This window comes from Sorex fumeus, unplaced genomic scaffold, assembly GCF_029834395.1.
Source record: "Sorex fumeus unplaced genomic scaffold, SorFum_2.1 ptg000131l, whole genome shotgun sequence".
Lineage (NCBI taxonomy): Eukaryota > Metazoa > Chordata > Mammalia > Eulipotyphla > Soricidae > Sorex > Sorex fumeus.
This window is the reverse complement of record NW_026606188.1, coordinates 22145724-22161934: the sequence shown is the minus strand read 5'-3', so window position 1 is coordinate 22161934 and position 16211 is coordinate 22145724. Positions and strand designations below refer to the sequence as shown.

The 16211-nt window shown below is 53.7% G+C and overlaps 1 protein-coding gene across 2 annotated transcripts in view; it reads right to left on the bottom strand.

Annotated features, from left to right (window-relative positions):
* Positions 1-15461, bottom strand: part of SYT6 (synaptotagmin 6) — a 59538-nt gene extending 44077 nt beyond the window's left edge. The window contains exons 1-3 of one of the 2 annotated variants that reach the window (XR_008795659.1): positions 15190-15460; positions 4934-5282; positions 1991-2549 (exon numbers count right to left, since the gene is read on the bottom strand). Coding sequence is in view for 1 of the 2 variants with exons in the window: in XM_056139081.1 (XP_055995056.1) it covers positions 1991-2549; positions 4934-5282; positions 15190-15346 (1065 nt within the window). In the remaining variant the exon portion in view is untranslated. Of the gene's footprint in view, positions 1-1990; positions 2550-4933; positions 5283-15189 lie in introns of both variants that reach the window. The other variant, XM_056139081.1, reaches the window with a different exon arrangement.
* Between the last annotated feature and the right edge of the window lie 750 nt (positions 15462-16211).

Here is a 16211-nt window from a genome sequence, read left to right as displayed (position 1 = left end):
TATGTGATGCCAGGAACTGAACCTGGGGCAGCTGCATGCAAGGCAAGCGCCTTGATTCCTCGTTATCTCTCAGCTCTAGGTGTAGAGGCTAAGGTCTTCTGCTGGCGCGCTTCTACTCTGGGGCCAGCTTCCACTCATGCTCTGAGCGACATCACAGAGGGGAGCACGGTAAGGGGAGGAGAGGCCCCCACCTCCCCATAGCCCTGCTCCTACTCTCAACCTTAGACCCCAGGACTTGGCCCCAGCGGACAGGGAGCTGAGCTGTAGTTTTCACCTGCGTGACTACTGCATTGGAGCATCGCCTTCTGAGGCCCCCAGGAAGAGCGGAGCAGATGAAAACTTCCAAGTGATTTATGGAGCCGAGCTCCTGGGCTGGGGCTGCCACACAAATGCTGCTCCCGCTGCCTCAGCTGCTGGCCGAGCTCCTGGGCTGGGGCTGCCACACAAATGCTGCTCCCGCTGCCTCAGCTGCTGGCCTGTTGCTTGTGCTGCTCTTGCAGAGGAAAGTGAGGGAGGATCAAAATCTGCTCATACACGAGAGGGTTTCCCAGAGCTCCCTCAAGCTGGATCTTGAATAGATCAAGATGCTTACCTGAGAGGGACTGATTTTCGCAATCGCTCTCTCACACACTCAGCACAGATATTGAGGTGTGACTGCAGATAAAACTGCAGTTAAAGAGTAGGGCTGCCCCCTACTCCAGAGAAATGGCACCAACAATTTTCAGAGTGACACTCACCCAACTCAAGATGCTGGAGATTGGCCAGACCACTGGAGCTTGGTAGGAAATCCTTGGAGGGGTCTCTCTGCTGCCTGGAGGGGACTTAGGTGACTCACACCACCTGCACCCATAGGAGTTGGGACCCCAGTTTCTTGCACAACTTCCTGGCAGATGTAGCAGGGCACGTACACTGGACGCTAGGACCTGGATGGGCCTGTCCAACTCTGCGTCAGACCTTCCCTTCCTCCTCTTAAAAGCCAGCCTGAGCCTCATCAGTTGAACCTTCCCTGGCCAATTCCAGTAGTCAGTGTATAGCTTCCAGGTACGATTTTGCCACATCTCCTTCACTCCTCCCCCATTCCCCAGACCATCCGAAGAGAGGCCCTCCCCTGTGTGGTAGCCGTCACTGTCTCTCAGGAAGTGCTCCCAGTTCTGAGCACATGCCTGCCCTCTTTGTGCCAGGAGTTGCTGAGGGTCTTGCTTTGGCTCATAAAAATTATGAGCAGAAATGACACTTCTTGGAAGCTGGATGAAAAAAATGCTTGATTTGCCATACTCTCTTCCTCCACATGTGCTAACTCAAAGCCCATGGGGAGAAGGCACTTCTTTTAGTTTGGATTCCCGGGCAATAAGATCGAGGGGAACCCCCACCAGGGGACAGAGCTCATGTGATATGAATGAGAACTAAGCCTTGGTTGTTTTAAACAATTAAGGGACCAGAAGGATCATATGGCAGTTGGGCATGTGGTTGACCCGGGTCCCACAGTATCCCATATGGTCCTCTGAGCCCTACAGGAGTGATCCAGGTATGGCCCAAACCCCTGCCCTGAACAATGAAACCAAACCAACCTAGGGATGTTTGTTGTTGCAGCTAAACCTGGTTCATCCTTGCTAATATAGACAGTTGTCACGGCCTTTTCCAGTTGCTACCACCCATCAAAGCCCATGTCAGGTGCAGCCATTTCCATCTCTGAGCCTGCTCAAGCTTGACCCATGACCCAAGAGAAGCACAGCCCTATTTTATTGGCTATGGTAAACCAGTGGCCCCACCTACAGAGAGCCACCCACTACGGAGCACGCCGTCAGAGGCACCAGACATGAATCTTCCCCCCTCTCTCCTACTCAGAGACACCATCATCCCTAACCTGGGCTAAAAGGCAAGGACTCCCCAGGTAGAAGCCTCCAGATTCTCCCTCCACGTGCTGAAGGCCCCAGGACCAGAGACAAAGGGGAAGGGATGGACAGGAAGCCTGGGGCAGGACGGTACTCACGCTGGTGGCATATTGGATGTCCTTCCAGATGGAAGTTTCCCGCGACAGGTCAGAGGCCTCAAAGAGGTTGTCCAGGATGACTTCCCCGATCATGTCATGGCGGGAGAAGCGATCAAAGTCGAAGACGCTGAGGTGCAGCTTGCGGTCGGCCAGCTCCTCGTAGGGCACAGGGAAGTGGAAGTTCTCATCGAAGGTGGGATTTAGGGTCTTGCGGTGCACCCGGGTCTGCAGCTTACACTTGCGGTCAGGCAGGAGGTAGATCTTGACATAAGGGTCGGAGCTGCCACAGAAGTCCTTGGCGGGGAGGTCGAAGGCCTTCAGGATGCGCACGATCAGGGTCTCGCTCTCATAGTCGTAGCGCAGGCTGAAGTTGATCTTCCCACAGTTCTTCGCTGCCTCGGACTTGGCGTCATCCCCATCCACAGATTTCTGCTTGTAGAGCTCGGGCTTGATGCGGCCGATGCTGGTGGGCTGCTCCGCAGCAGGCGGCAGCTCGTTGCCATAGTCCACACTGGACACGTGCATCTGCCGGGGCAGGTGGCGCTTGAAGGAAGTGTGCCTGGGGGCAGAGAGGGACATGGGATGCATCAGAGCTCAGGGGCCCCCACCAGCCCCTTTCCTGTGACCAGGTGTATCACACACCTCACTGTATGGCAGCACAGGGACCCTTGAACAGCAGGGCATAGGGGTGCCCTCACCCCCACTCAGTCAATCACCTAGTTAATCACAAGGACCAGGAGACAGGACAGTAGTTAGGGTGCATGGCTGCCGCTGCTGAACCTAGGTTCCATTCCCAGCACTGCCTGGTCCCCAGAGCAGCTGTGGAGGCCCACAGCACTACGAGGGTGTCCTGGGTATCCCCAACACTACAGGGCCCCAGCTGCACCACATTTTCAGGCCCTGATGCTGAACCAACAAGCCAGAGGACTGAGAACCAGCAATGCATCCCTCAGACCTCCTGAGCTCCACCAGGACTCCAGATCTGGTAGAGTGTAGAGCCTGCCCTCTTGTCTTCAAGTTCCTGCAGCCCTGCTTCAGACACCCCAGGACTTATTTGAAATTATGGTACTTGAGAATAAAGAGAAAACCTTGAGAGAGAAAAAAATTTGCTCAAATCCATGTTGTGAGTGGAGGGGGACTTGATGCATGCAGGCACTGCTATTGTCACTCCCCTGCCCCTCAGTTCCCTCCTCCTTACATTTCCTATCGAATGTATCCAACCTTGAACCCCATTAAACTATGAAATTTCCTAGGAGAAGGTGCATCCCTCCTCCAGATGCCCCTTTCACCCCCACTACACAAAGCCCCCAGGACCAGCTCTGACCTGCCTTTGGAGCCTAATGACTCATTTTGGCTCTGCCACTTTCTACGGTGACCTCATAACTGTTCTGGGTATCAAATAGGAAACCAGAAGAAGCAGTCTTATGGGGTAGGGGGCTGGGTGGGAGAGAGGGGGAATTCACAGAGAAGAGGCACTCAGAATGGGGGCAGGGGTGTGAGTCATGCACTGCAAGCGCTCGCAAACAGCAAATAATCCCCTCCCCAAATTCTTGCTCAAGCACCTTCAAATACCCCTATGACAGTCTTGAACCAGTTTTTCAGTTGGAGAAAATGAGGCACAAAAAAGGTGAGAGACTTCTGCAAGGTCATCTCCTGAAGCTTGGAAATAGAGCCTGCAGAATTTTATTTCTGGCATACAGTTTGAATACCAGGGTAAGGTAGGGAACCAGGGACCCTCCAGAGTCCTGTTTTGCATCAATATAAGGCTGCATACCTGCATACACCTCTGCCTTTTGTTTGGTTTGGGTTTGGTTTGAGGTCACATCCAGCAATGCTCAGGGGCCACTCCCAGTGTGGTGCTGGATTGGTTGCCCCTGGCAGTGCTCTGGGCACATGCGGTACTGGGGATGGTTCCTGGACCTTCTGAATGCAAAGCATGCACTCAGCCTCTCCCTGAGCTCTCCCTCTGGCCCACACCCCATCCTCTCAAAGTGTTCCTGTATTTAGAGTAGTTTTCCATCATTATGTGGTGACTGGTTCCTATGATTGTTTCTAGGTTTTTCTGTTCTGGTAAAGAAGGCTTGTACACACCCGCTGTGTGAGGAGCTGTGTTGGGGAATAAAGGAATTCTCATTCTCCAAATGTTAGGAATCAAGTAGCGCCTTATTTCTCCCCTACACTGCAGACTTGAAGATTTTTCTTCCTTTTGTTTTGATTTTTGAACCACATCCAGCAGTGTTCAGAGCTTACTCCTGGCTCTGCACTCAGGATCATTTGTGGCTGAACTGGGGGGACCTATACACGATGCTAGGGATTGAATCCTGCCCCCCACCCCCGGCACTTCACATTCCCCTGCTCACAGCATGCACAGCCCTCTACCTCAAAGACCAGTCCCTAACACTTTTCCTGATGCCCATCTCCAGCTTGCTCACCCACCACGTCATATGCACTCTGTTATCTAGCCACATGTGTCCTAACAATATGGCTGCTGGTGATGGTGGGGTGCAGCTAAGCACATTCTCTGATGTTTGCTCGGCCCTCCCGTTATTCATCGATTTGCTCGAGCGGGCCCAGTAACGTCTCCATTGGAGACTTTGTTGTTACTGTGTCTGGCATATCGAATACATCACGGGTAGCTTGCCAGGCTCTGCCGTGCGGGCGAGATACTCTCAGTAGCTTGCCGGGCTCTCCGAGAGGGGCGGAGGAATCGAACTCGGGTTGGCCATGTTGGCTGCCTGCAAGGCAAACGCCCTACCACTGTGCTATTGCTCCAGCCCTACCACTCCATAATTTTCTCAGAATGTATCCCCATGGTGAAGCAGAGCAGGACTGCCTGCCCCAAAGTACCTGAATTATGTTATCTGTTCCCCCAGCATGCCCAGGCTGACACCTCATCCCTGCATGGCTGACAGGGGCAGTGAGGTCAGGGCCAGAGACCCTCACCTGGTGGACGAGGCAGGCTCGGTGGTCTGGCGCTGCAGCCGCGTGTGGCGCATGATATGCTCTTTGACTGACATCTGTACCTCAGCCGGGATGTCAGGGGATGTATGGCTGATCTTCACGGCTGTCTCCAGGAAGCCCAGGGCACTCGGGTCCTTCAGCTTGTCAGCCATGGTGTTCCGGGAGCAGGGACTCGGGAAGGCCTCTGGAGGAAGGTCAGCACACGAGGGGCTGGAGGCCTCCTTGCTCTGCCAGGGCAGCCAGCACAGCTTCCAAAAAAGAAAGAGAAAAAGTGCCACCAGGGCCACGCCACACACAATCACCACCACAGCGAGGAGGCTGCTGGTAGCTCCTGCCCGGGGGCCAGGCAAGAGGGACAGACAGACAAAAGTGAACAGGGACAAACAGAGGTGTGGGTAGCGGCCAGGGACGGGCACACACAGAAGGCACAGAGACAGAAGAAAAGAGAAGAAGGGTCGTGAGAAAGGTTCCCAGCCATACGGGAGGGGCTGTGAGGGTGACACGCCGAAGTCCACCGCAGAGAAATATCTGCAGTCTTGTGACTGCCTCACACTGGCTCCCTGTCACCCACCCCCCGCCCCTACCAGCTTGGGGAGCACCCAGGTGGCTGCCCCAGCCTCCAGCTGGCATCTGGATAGGCAGGAGCCAGACCTATAAACAGCAAATGTGCAAATGTGTGAAGCGTTCCCATCCTGATGCTGTCTGCACGGTGGTCAGCGCTGCCCAGAATAGCAGGTCGAATGTGGAGTGCTAGGGGTGTAATACTCCCTCCTCAGTACGCCAAGAGACCAGGGGACAGAGAGGCCCAGCTTACTTATCCTCTTCCCACATGGCCCCCAGGGGGTGCAAAAGCGAGCTCAAGGGAGTTGTGGACTGAGCCTGATCACCACCAGGGCTTGCCTGTGTCCCCCCAATCCTGCACATGCACTGGAAGAAGTTGTCCAAGGTTGGAATCTGACCACCAGGTCCATCAGAGCGGGGATTTCCTCCCTGGTGCTTCCCATCCTGCTGCCTGCCCTTAAGGTTGCTGAGGCAATGGTAGCTTTGAAGGTGGTGGTGGGTGTGAGGGCTCCTACCCCAATGCTTCCCTGAGAAGACATCTAGGATCTAGGAGATATTGGGGGCTGCCATTCTTTCGGGGCAATGAGGAAACAGCTGCCCTTCCCCCTTATAAATGACCCTTTAAAGCCATGGCTTCTCGTCCCCTCCTGAGAGGTGGCGGGGCTCTGCCCCATCACACGTGGTGGCGTCTGCACCAGGTTCACTTGCTCACAGGTTCTGAAGTCTCCTGTGCAGTGATTTCAGGGTTGGGACATTGCATCTGCATCATCACCCTCACACCACACTTTTCTGGCTAGAGGTCACTGGTCCTGCCGGGCGGCTGCACCTCTTCCTACTGGGGTAAGACCTCAAAGCCCCTCTCCCTCTGCTTGGCCTGGGTCCTGCAGCCTCCAAGAGAGGCTCATCTGTGTCTAAGGGAGGAGGAGGCAGCTCACAGTCAATGCTTCATATGCAGGAGGTTCCAGGTTCCATCCTGTTCCCACAGGGGGTCCCCCAAGTACTGCAGAGAGACACCTTGGAGCACTAAGCCAGGAGTAAGCCCAGACTGTCACTGGGTGTGGCCTGAAAACCAACCAACCAATAAAAATCTCTGGATTTACTCTGAGGAATAGTTCCCTCCGCCCCACCCCCCGCCACCCAGTGCTGAGACCAGCCTGTGTGCTTGTCCACGGGAGTGGTGGGCAGAGAAGTAACATGTATGGGTTGGAGGTAGCACCTGAATGGGAACCCAGCTGTCCAGCACCCAGTGAGAGGTACTACCTCCCAGCCTATCTATACTGGATACCACTTAGGGCGGTGGTCTGGATGGGCAGAGTGTGTGAGGCATGAGGTACCGTCTCCAGAGTCATAGGATCGAGTAACACAAAACGGAGGCTGCTGTTACTCTGTGTTTTCTATTTTTCCGACTCCGGCCTCACATGAAAACTGGCACAGAATGAATGAGTGAATGAACAGGGGACTCACACAGGCTGCAGTAATCACTCCACTGTTTCCTCAGCTCTAGACGTGTGCCTGGTTCCTAGCTAGGCCAGCCTTGCAGGGGTGATCAGGTCCCTTCTGGAGGCTTCATGTGCAGATAGGCCAGGAAAATCCCTGAGGAGATGAGGGGGCCAGCTACCCTCTCTGGGCGCTTTCACTGCTTTCCAGCCCCTGGCTGACAGGCACTGGGTTTGACCAGCCTCTGTCTCACAAATCAGGACATGAGCAGTAACTCTTTCACCCTGGGCCACCTAGCCCACCCTGGGGCCTTAGTTGAGGTGAGTCTTTCACCCAGACACTGCCAGGCACCAGGAAAGTGGATTCTTGGTGAACTAAAGGTCTCCAGGGAGCCTGTATTCACCCCCATCACTTTCTAGTTATTTAATGTATATTCTCTCAAAAGCAAAGAATCAAAATTTTAATATATAGGTAGAGTGCAAAAGAAATGAGAGTATTTTATTATTCATTGATGGAGAATTATGTCCAAGGTATGAAGTGCTTTACATACTCTCTGATTAAATTTTCTCTAGCAAGATGAATATGATTATTCTCCTCGTTTTGCACATGAGGAAACTGAGGCACAGTGGGTTATGTCAATTATCCAGGGTCATAGAGTTAATGCGTGAGAGATACAAGCCAGGCAGCTCAGCTCTGCACCAGCCGCCTGCAGACACATAAATAACGGAGGAACAAGTAATTGTATACTGAAGGCACTAAATCAAAATCGTTTTTGCTGCTATCAGCTTCTGATCTAAATGGTCGAGAGACTGTCCTAGGTTCCTAAGCCTTCTGGGGGTCACCAGGAAACTAATCACCCCTCTGTGTATTCTTCCAGGTCCCCGACCAGTTCCGGACCCTTCACCCCTGCTTTCCAGTACAGCTGTTCTGGTTGCATTCTCTGCATTATGAGTCACCTTAAAACAAAAGGTACTTCTAGAGCTGTGGTTGCCTTTGATCATACATTTTTCTTGTTCTGGTAATAATTAGAATTTTAATGAGAAAGGGGGAGAATTAAAGGGGGGGATCCAGCAAGCATACAGTGCATTTAAATGTTCAACCTGACAAAAAACAGAATTCATAGATGAAAGGAAAGGTGGGGGGAGGGGTGGGCCAGGGGAATAAATTTTTCCTCAGTGGTTGCTATTTTGAATGCTTTTCCACATGAGCCTGCTGTTGCTCCCTTGGAGCAGTGATTAGGGAAGGCAGAAGTATAGATTATTGGGAATCAGCACCAGCACTCCATACTGGTTATATAAGACCAGAGGCAATTCTGCCTGGATTATCGTCTTCCCGAACAACACCACACAGTCAGGAGATGCAAGTACTGGGTTCTGAAAGTTTATTGGGTTTAGGCCCACAGAGATACAAAGCAGTGAGCAAATTTGGTTAGAGCAGAATTAGAATGGGACTGTGAGAATTAGCACCTTGGACTCGGCCAGCCTTCACAGCCTGGTTAAAGGAACACCAGGGATTCACTGTGACCGAAGGGCCTTGCAGATACCCAGGTCACCTATGATAACTCTCCTAACCCAGGTTGCAGGCACATCACCTTCGAGCAAATAACAGGCCACAAGGATTTTTTGAAGCCTCATCCCCACTCACATCTGACTTGAACCCCTCCCTGTGTGGCACATAGCATTTCCAAGAATAACCCAGCCAGTGTTTGAGTATGCATCCAGGGCTTTTTGTGCCTGGATGCCTCAGAGAGAGGTAACTCTCCTGAGCCAAGAGAGTTGAGAAAGAGACAGTACTTTCTAAGAATGTTTTCTTCTTCCTTCTCTGGAGCAAAAGCAGCATTGCCCTAGAGTCAGACTGGGCTATTCCTTGCCCCTCTCTACTGGCATTTTTATTGTTCGGGGGAGGGAGGGGTAATCTACACCCCACAGTTTTCCAAGTCTGTGCTTGGTTGCGGCTTTCAGTGGTGCTGGGGGTGGGGGGATCATGTGGTGCTGGGGATCGAACCTGGGTTAGTGATGTACAAGGTGAGCACCTTAATCTCTCTTACTATATTTCTTGCCCCATCTCCACTCACTTTAAACTGGATAACCTTGAAAATCTACTTACTGGCTCTTAGCCTCAGTATCATCACTAGAAAATGGGCACAACAATAGTGTTTTACTCCTTGGGATCATTGTGAGGTTTGAATGAAATCACAAGTATACCAAGAATAGTAAGAACAATAATATTAGCTATCTTTATTAGAATTACCTTGCTTATCACTCTAATTGTGGAGTGTTTTTATTTTGGGGGGATACACCTGGAGATGCTCATGGGTTAAAGGAATTACTTCTGGCAGGCTCCAGGGACCATATGAGATGCCAGGGATCAAATCCAGGTCAGCCACATGCAAGACAAGAGCCTGACCTGCTATACTGTCACTCTAGCCCCTGCCATTCTAGTTTTAAATCGTCTAGTTCTTTTCATTTTGGAAGTGAAACTGTGATATACATCTTACAGTGTCCAGAGGCTCATCCTGGCTCTTTGGTCCAGAGTTACCTCTGACAGTGTTTAGGGCACTTTATGCAGTTTTAAGGAACTAGGGTTAGCAACATGCAAGGCAAGAGTCTTCCCTCCAGCTCCATGTATCTCTGAAATTTGTCTACCAGGAAGAACTTCTGCAAGTCAAAAAAACTAATAAGTAAATATGGCTTAACTTCATCATAAAAAACCATGAATAATATTAGAATTTCACATATAACTCAGTCTTTCACACTTGATTAAAGATCTTGCATCTGAACTTTTTCTACTCATTTGTTTACTACTTATCCAGTTATTTTGTTGTTATCGTCCACTTCCAGCTGAGTGAGCATCAGAGGAGTAAAAAGAAAACCAGGGATAGAAAATCCTACAGTTGAATGAAGCTGTGCTTTGGCCAGGTTTTCTTGAAAACTGGGGGGAAGGGACCCATTATTGAAAATGTGATGCAAGGCACCTTCACTAAGATCTGTGTTGTCCTGCATTTCACAGGCACCTGGTGTGAGAACCTCTCTTGGTCAATTACCCACCAGGCATGAGAGAACAGAGAGCTATGGAACTGGGCACAGAAACCCCCAGTGCCAGGGTCAGAGTGGCCAGAGGGAGCTTCAGGCCTTCAGGGAGTCCAGATTTCACAGGAAGCAGTCCTTGGTAGTCTCAGTTCAGTTCCTGAGTCAACTGGTAACACCTGCACTCCCATTTGTGTGTGACTTTCAACAAGTGACTTTTCTTAATTATGGTCCTCTCTTCATTTCAAAGGGCATCTCCTGTCTCCACTGCAGAAAGAACACTACCACTGGGAATAGGAAATAAGCTGAGATTTGGGGTACAGAGTCTGGAAGGTGTAAGTGTAGACTGGACAGAAACTATTATTCTGATTGCATTGCTTTTCAGGTTTCCTTTTTGACTTTTGCTCTTTCTGACAATAATATCTCACAACCTATTGGACCCTCTGGGGTAGGGATAGGGTCAGGAGACTTAAGAAAAAACTATCTGGGGGACCTCAGGACCTTCTTTTCCTCCAGAAAGTTAGGATTCTCCAGAAGCAAGAAGGTGGAACCTACTTGTCACTAGGTGGAAACTTTCAGCAAAAGCAAAGGGTCACAGCTGTCCTTGGTTCCTAGAAGATGTTGGGTTATTAATTAACATCCAGGGCTTTGTTATCTCCCCACGGACACCTCCAACCAAAGACAGAGCCCCACCGCCTCCACTTTTCTCACTGCTGCGTTAGGATCATCCACACTTTTGTCTCCTGCTCGTCTTCCACTTTCCTAGTGGGCTCTCAGGTGGGGAAAATCCATCCAGACAGATGGAGTCCTGCTCCTTCATCAAATACCGTTGAAAAGATAAACTGGAGAGAGGCAGTGACAAGAGATGCCCCATCCCTCTGCTCTCTGCAGAGGCTGACTTCAGAGCCAGGTGTGCTGGTGAGGGCCTGGCTGTGCCGAGAAGTGCTCTCATGCAGACACCCACCAAGACAGAGATCACCACACAGGCTGGACAGGGCAAGACCCAGTCAGGCATGCGAAGAGGCAGAGCAGACCCATCAGCAATGCATTCTGTTCTTCATCTCCAGATGGTCAGCTCCGCACCCCCAGTATGGGTTGCCTGTGTCTGACCTCCTGAACCACGGGCCTTATGGTTATGGCCACCTCCCCGCTCCATCTCTTGCTCCCTGCAAAGGGCACAGACAGCCAGTTTACCCACCAACTGGGCAAGTACTGCTGGGAGAGTCTCATAAGGGATTCTCCTAAGGAACGTACCTGAGAAATACTCATGTGAGTATACTGCATGCATGTGTGTGCATGTGAAAGTGTGTGTGTGTGTGCACGCGTGCGCGTGTGCACACATGCATGTTAAATGTTTATGCATGCATGTTTTGGTGAGGGCAGCATTATGATGCTCCCAGGCTCCCACGCATGGCCCATTAATAATAAGCTCTAACATGGCTGTTGAATTTATTAGGATAACCTGGTATAATTAAAATTCAGCATTGGGGAAAGGAAAATGGAGCACTTTCACTTCCTTTATTTCTTTCAGAGATTCAGACTGCACAACCGATGGGGATAATTAGCAGAGTCCAAACAGAAAGAGAATTAATGCTCCTGAAAAAAAAGCCACGAGAAGAGAAGATGCAGGGCTAATTACGGCCACGTGGAGCTTTCTGACTGGGCCCTGCTTTCACCATCGTTTGGGGCTTCAGAGATAAATTGGAGATGAATGTGAAGTGCTTGGGCGCTGACAGAGCTGAGGCAATAATAACAACTCTGAGCAGTAGGATTTCAGCAGAAGCTGACTGTCCCACAGTACCTTTCCTTCTATCTGCTTGCTCAGAGCATCTTTGAAAAGACGGCAAGGTTGGGGGGATGGTAAGTGGGCCATACCCGCAGCCCAGGAGCAGTATGACATTTGCTGGGGCACACAAAGAGCACCCCCAAAGTGGGTACTGTGAAGAAGGGAGGGGTGAAGAAGTGTCATGATATCTGGGATATCTGAACTGACATCTGAGCTCCCCAGAGTGGCCCAGTCCACTCCCAGTCCTTAGAGGCCTTTTTCTGAGCAAACATTTTGGACTGCCTTTCACTCCACTTTCCTCTGCTCCAGACAGCCCTATACAGTCCCAAAGAAACCCGCTCTGGCTCAGAATTCTCATTCCCTGTGCTGGTTATTTGCAGCCACATGTTTTCCTCCCAACATGTAGACAGAGAGAACAGTGTGACATTTGGATGGTCCAGAAAGAACACATTTGTATAGGGTTGGAGGGATGGAACATTCTGGATTCCCCACCCCCATCCCACCATCTTTCCACAGACAGAGAAGCAGACTTCTAGAACAGCAAACCCAAAGTCTCTGCCCTCCTGGGTTCTGGGCTCTGCTTCTAGAGTCAGGCTGTGGGTTTTAAAGTCATCTCAGCAAGGCAAGAGTGCTCGAGCATTCAGTTATGCAAACAGCACTTGGGTGTTGTGGTGAAATGTTGTGCAGTTAATTTGCCATCTCCGAGAAGGAAAAATAATGTGTGCTTGCAAAAGGCCAACTTCAAAGCCAGGCGGCTGAATCACACAGCACCATTAGAGAAGTGAGCAAGCATCAAGCCGACTCAGGACCAAGGTAAGCTGGAGAAGCCATCGGCTGGGGAGGGTAGGGTGGGTTTCCATCACCTCTGGAACACTGCTCAGCCTCTGCTCACCACCCAGGTCCAGAAACCAAGTTAGCTTAGGGAAAGACTCTCCACCACCACAACATAAAGGACACAAAGACAAGTAAAGAACTGCCTGCATCCACCTGGGAGCAGGGTGGTGCATTAATTAAAGAGGAGACCAGAGGCTTTGCCTTCAGAGTTTGGGGTTTTAGTTATTTTGTTTTGGGGGTCATACCCAGTGATGCTCCAGGGTTACTCCTGGCTCTGCACTCAGGAATTACTCCCAGCAGTGCACCGGAGACCATATGGGATGCTGGAGATCAAATCCGGGTGGGCCTCTCCAGCCCACTTTTAGGGGTCTGAAAGAAAAGGGGTCCTTGCCATGGGGAGGTGCCTCTACAGCAGGAGCTGAGAGCCGAGGAGCTGAGACTTCCTGCGCTGTTCTAGCATCTTGTGCATGGGAAGGTCTTAGAAAATGCGAGCGGGGTGTGAATCTCAATGGCTGAGTCTCGGAGTATTATTAGAAAACACAAGAGACTTAAAGCAGGAGGAAGACCCCAGAAAGCCTAAAACGGTGGCGGGAACTGGGCATGGTCTGGCCACAGGCATTGTCCACGAACAGGAGGAAGGATCGGGCATCATGCCGGCGTCATGCAGACAGTCATGCCACCAGTCTGCTGGTTTTTTTGGGGGGGGGGTGGCGCGGTTGGTCCTAAAACCTACTGCCTCTCTGCAGATCCCTGGAAATTCTGAGACCCCCCAGAGTCACTCACCATCACTCTCTCTCTCTGATTAAGGGTCTTCTTCTGCCTCCCCCAACCCTTCTGTCCCACCTCCAGCTGGTCCCAGCTTGGTCCCTGGGGTTTCCTAAAGCCAGTGAGTGACTCAGCAGCCAAAGTGAAAGTTCCCCAAGGCTGACAACTCAAACTGGCTTTTTGAGGCAACTTGCAGGGAAGAGAACTGATTCATTGGCGTCTGGCTCTGCTCAGCCTCCATCCAGAAGAGTCATTCCAGGCTTGGGTGTCCCTGGAAAGGCAGAACCTGGGGCTGCTCCCAATCAGGATGTGCCTCCTGCAAGGCTTTGGCGGGGGGTGCAGCCTTCACCTCCAGCTGCACCCAACAGGTGTGTTCTCCCTATGAACCAACCCCTTAAGGAGTTAGGAGAAGTACAGAGTAGATGGCTGCAGGAAAGGGTGGAGGGGACCCCCCCCCAGGAGGGGCAGGATGGCTCCTGGCTTGTTGGACATTGTGTGCCTGCTGAGGGGTGGGCAGCTGGATTGGGTCCAAGGTGAATGTTCGAGGTGGAGCAGAATGTAATAATTGCTAGGTCTGATCAGTCCAGAGAGTCTTCCAGGGGGCAGGACAGTCAAGCTTAATTCAGTACCCAAAGCCCTCAGAGAGGACTTCTTTGTGCCTCATCTCAGTTCCTTTTGTGGCTGAAACAAGCCATCATCCGATTCACCAGCATTGCCAGAGAGACAAAAACAGAGAGGGAGATAGACAGACACAGAGACAAACAGAGACAGACACAAATAAACAGAGACAGAAACAAAGAGAGACAGAGAGACAGACTCAGAGAGAGGTGAAGACAAGAGAGACAGAGATGGAGAGACAGAAAGAGACAGAGAGATGGGGAGACAGAAGGAGAGAGCGGTGCAGCGCCCCCTACAACCCACAGATCAGTCTGAAGTGGGCTCTATTCACGGGACTGGGCTCAGCCTCTCGCTCAGAAGCCCCCTCTTTGGAGCCCCCCACCGTGCCGCTTTGATACCCTGATCCGCAGCCCCGAGGTAGCTCACCCTCCGACCTTTAACTTCAGGTGGAAGGGGCCCGGAGCCCGGCCCACCTGTGCCCGCCGGAGAGCCGCCGCGAGAGAAGCCGGGGAGATGCTCCTCTCTCGCCCCGCAGCCGCTTCCCTTTTCACACGACCACCTGGTCCCCACCCCAAGCTCCGCGACGTGGAGAGTCGGAGTCGGGGAGGGGGATAGATTCTGCGGCGCCTCGGACCCCTCCCCGCAGGGTCTCCCCTACCCCGATCGCATCCTCTGGCTTGGCGCTGGCCCCGCTCGCTCGCCCCCGGGGCCCCTCACCCGGACCCCCGGGACCGAGCTTTCCGGACGGGAGACGCCGCGCTGCTGTGCGGGGAGAGCGCGACCCCCGCGGGCTCGGGACTCACCGGCTTGGCTGCTGCGCGGTGCAGGCGTGGGCCGCGCCCGCTACAAAAGTGGCCCCGAGTCCGAGTGAGTCACGGAGAACGCGAGGAGCGAGTTATAGGGCCGGGGAGGGGGGCGGAGAGCGGCCGCGACACCCTGTGCCCCCGCCCCCGGCAGAGACGCGCCCGGGGACAGACACACAGACGCAAGGTCCGGCACGCGCGCCCGGGGACAGACACACGGACGCAGGGTGCTTTCCCGGTGTGCAGGCGAGACGAGTCGCGAGGGAAACTGAGGCCCGGGGGCCCCTGCTCTGCTCCGGGGCCAGCCCCCTGGCTTCTCTCAGTCGCTCTGGGCCCCGCACCGACACGGGCTCTGGGTTCGGGGTTCGCTCCCGGGCGCCCGCGGGGGCCGCGCGGGGTCCCGGTTACCTGCGTCGGCCGCGCTGGGACTCTGCTCGGGCCGCTCCAAGCTCCGACAAGTCTCCGCGTCCAGCCCGAGAGGGGGCGGCCGGACCCGGCAGAGCGAAGCCAGGACCGCGAGCGCCGCCTGGCACCGAGGCCCTCCGGGCCCCAACTCGGAGCTCATGCCCGGGACCCGCGCTGCCCGCGGCTCCGGGGGCTTTTAATCCCCTCCCCGCGGGGTCCCCGCCCCTCACGTGGCATCCCGCAGCCGCTGGCGGGTCTGGCGCCTCCCGGCCGCCCCCTGCCGCCCGGGGGTCCCTCCGGGGGCCACGGGACACGGATCTGTGACCTTGGGCTCTGCGCGCCCCGATTTTCCTCCCTGTCACGGGAGTGCGCGGGCCGGGGCTTCCCGGGCGGCTGGGGCACTGAGACAGTGGTTATGAAAACACCGGTACATCCCGCACGCCGCACGGGTGGCCGCCAGACAGGCACTGCGGGAAGGGAGAGCGGCCACCAGCGCTCCACCGGAGAAGTTGGTCACTCTCGCCCAGGGAGGCAGAAGACCCTAAGGACCGCGGGGCGAGGACAACTGCAAAAAGACTTTGCGAGCCCCGCAATCCTGCGGCCGCGGGACCGCACGTTGCCATGGTGACGGGAGGCCGCGGCCGTCTATCTCCATGACAACGGGAGGGGAAAGTTTCTGGCGAATAGGGATGGGGGGCACTTCCAGAGGGCGCTCCGTGGCAGCTAGGACCCCATCGGTGCAGTGCCCGCACGGAGGATGAGGCTCGCTATTAAGTCTGAGACCCGAGGCCCTGGCTCCTGCGCGGGAATCTGGCCTCCCGCAGCCCTGGACCTCTCTAGACAGCCCCGGCGCGGCTGCTGGAGCATCTCCAGGGTGTCCCGACTCTTCCAGTGTGCGGTTTGCCTTGCAGACTGGGGTGCTCGCGTCCGTTTCTTTGTTTCTTCCCGGAGCTGAGAAGGGGGAAAGGAAACTTCAGCTGGAAGGCGCGGGGCTGGAGCGCACCCAGCGGCAGGTGCGGGGGAGG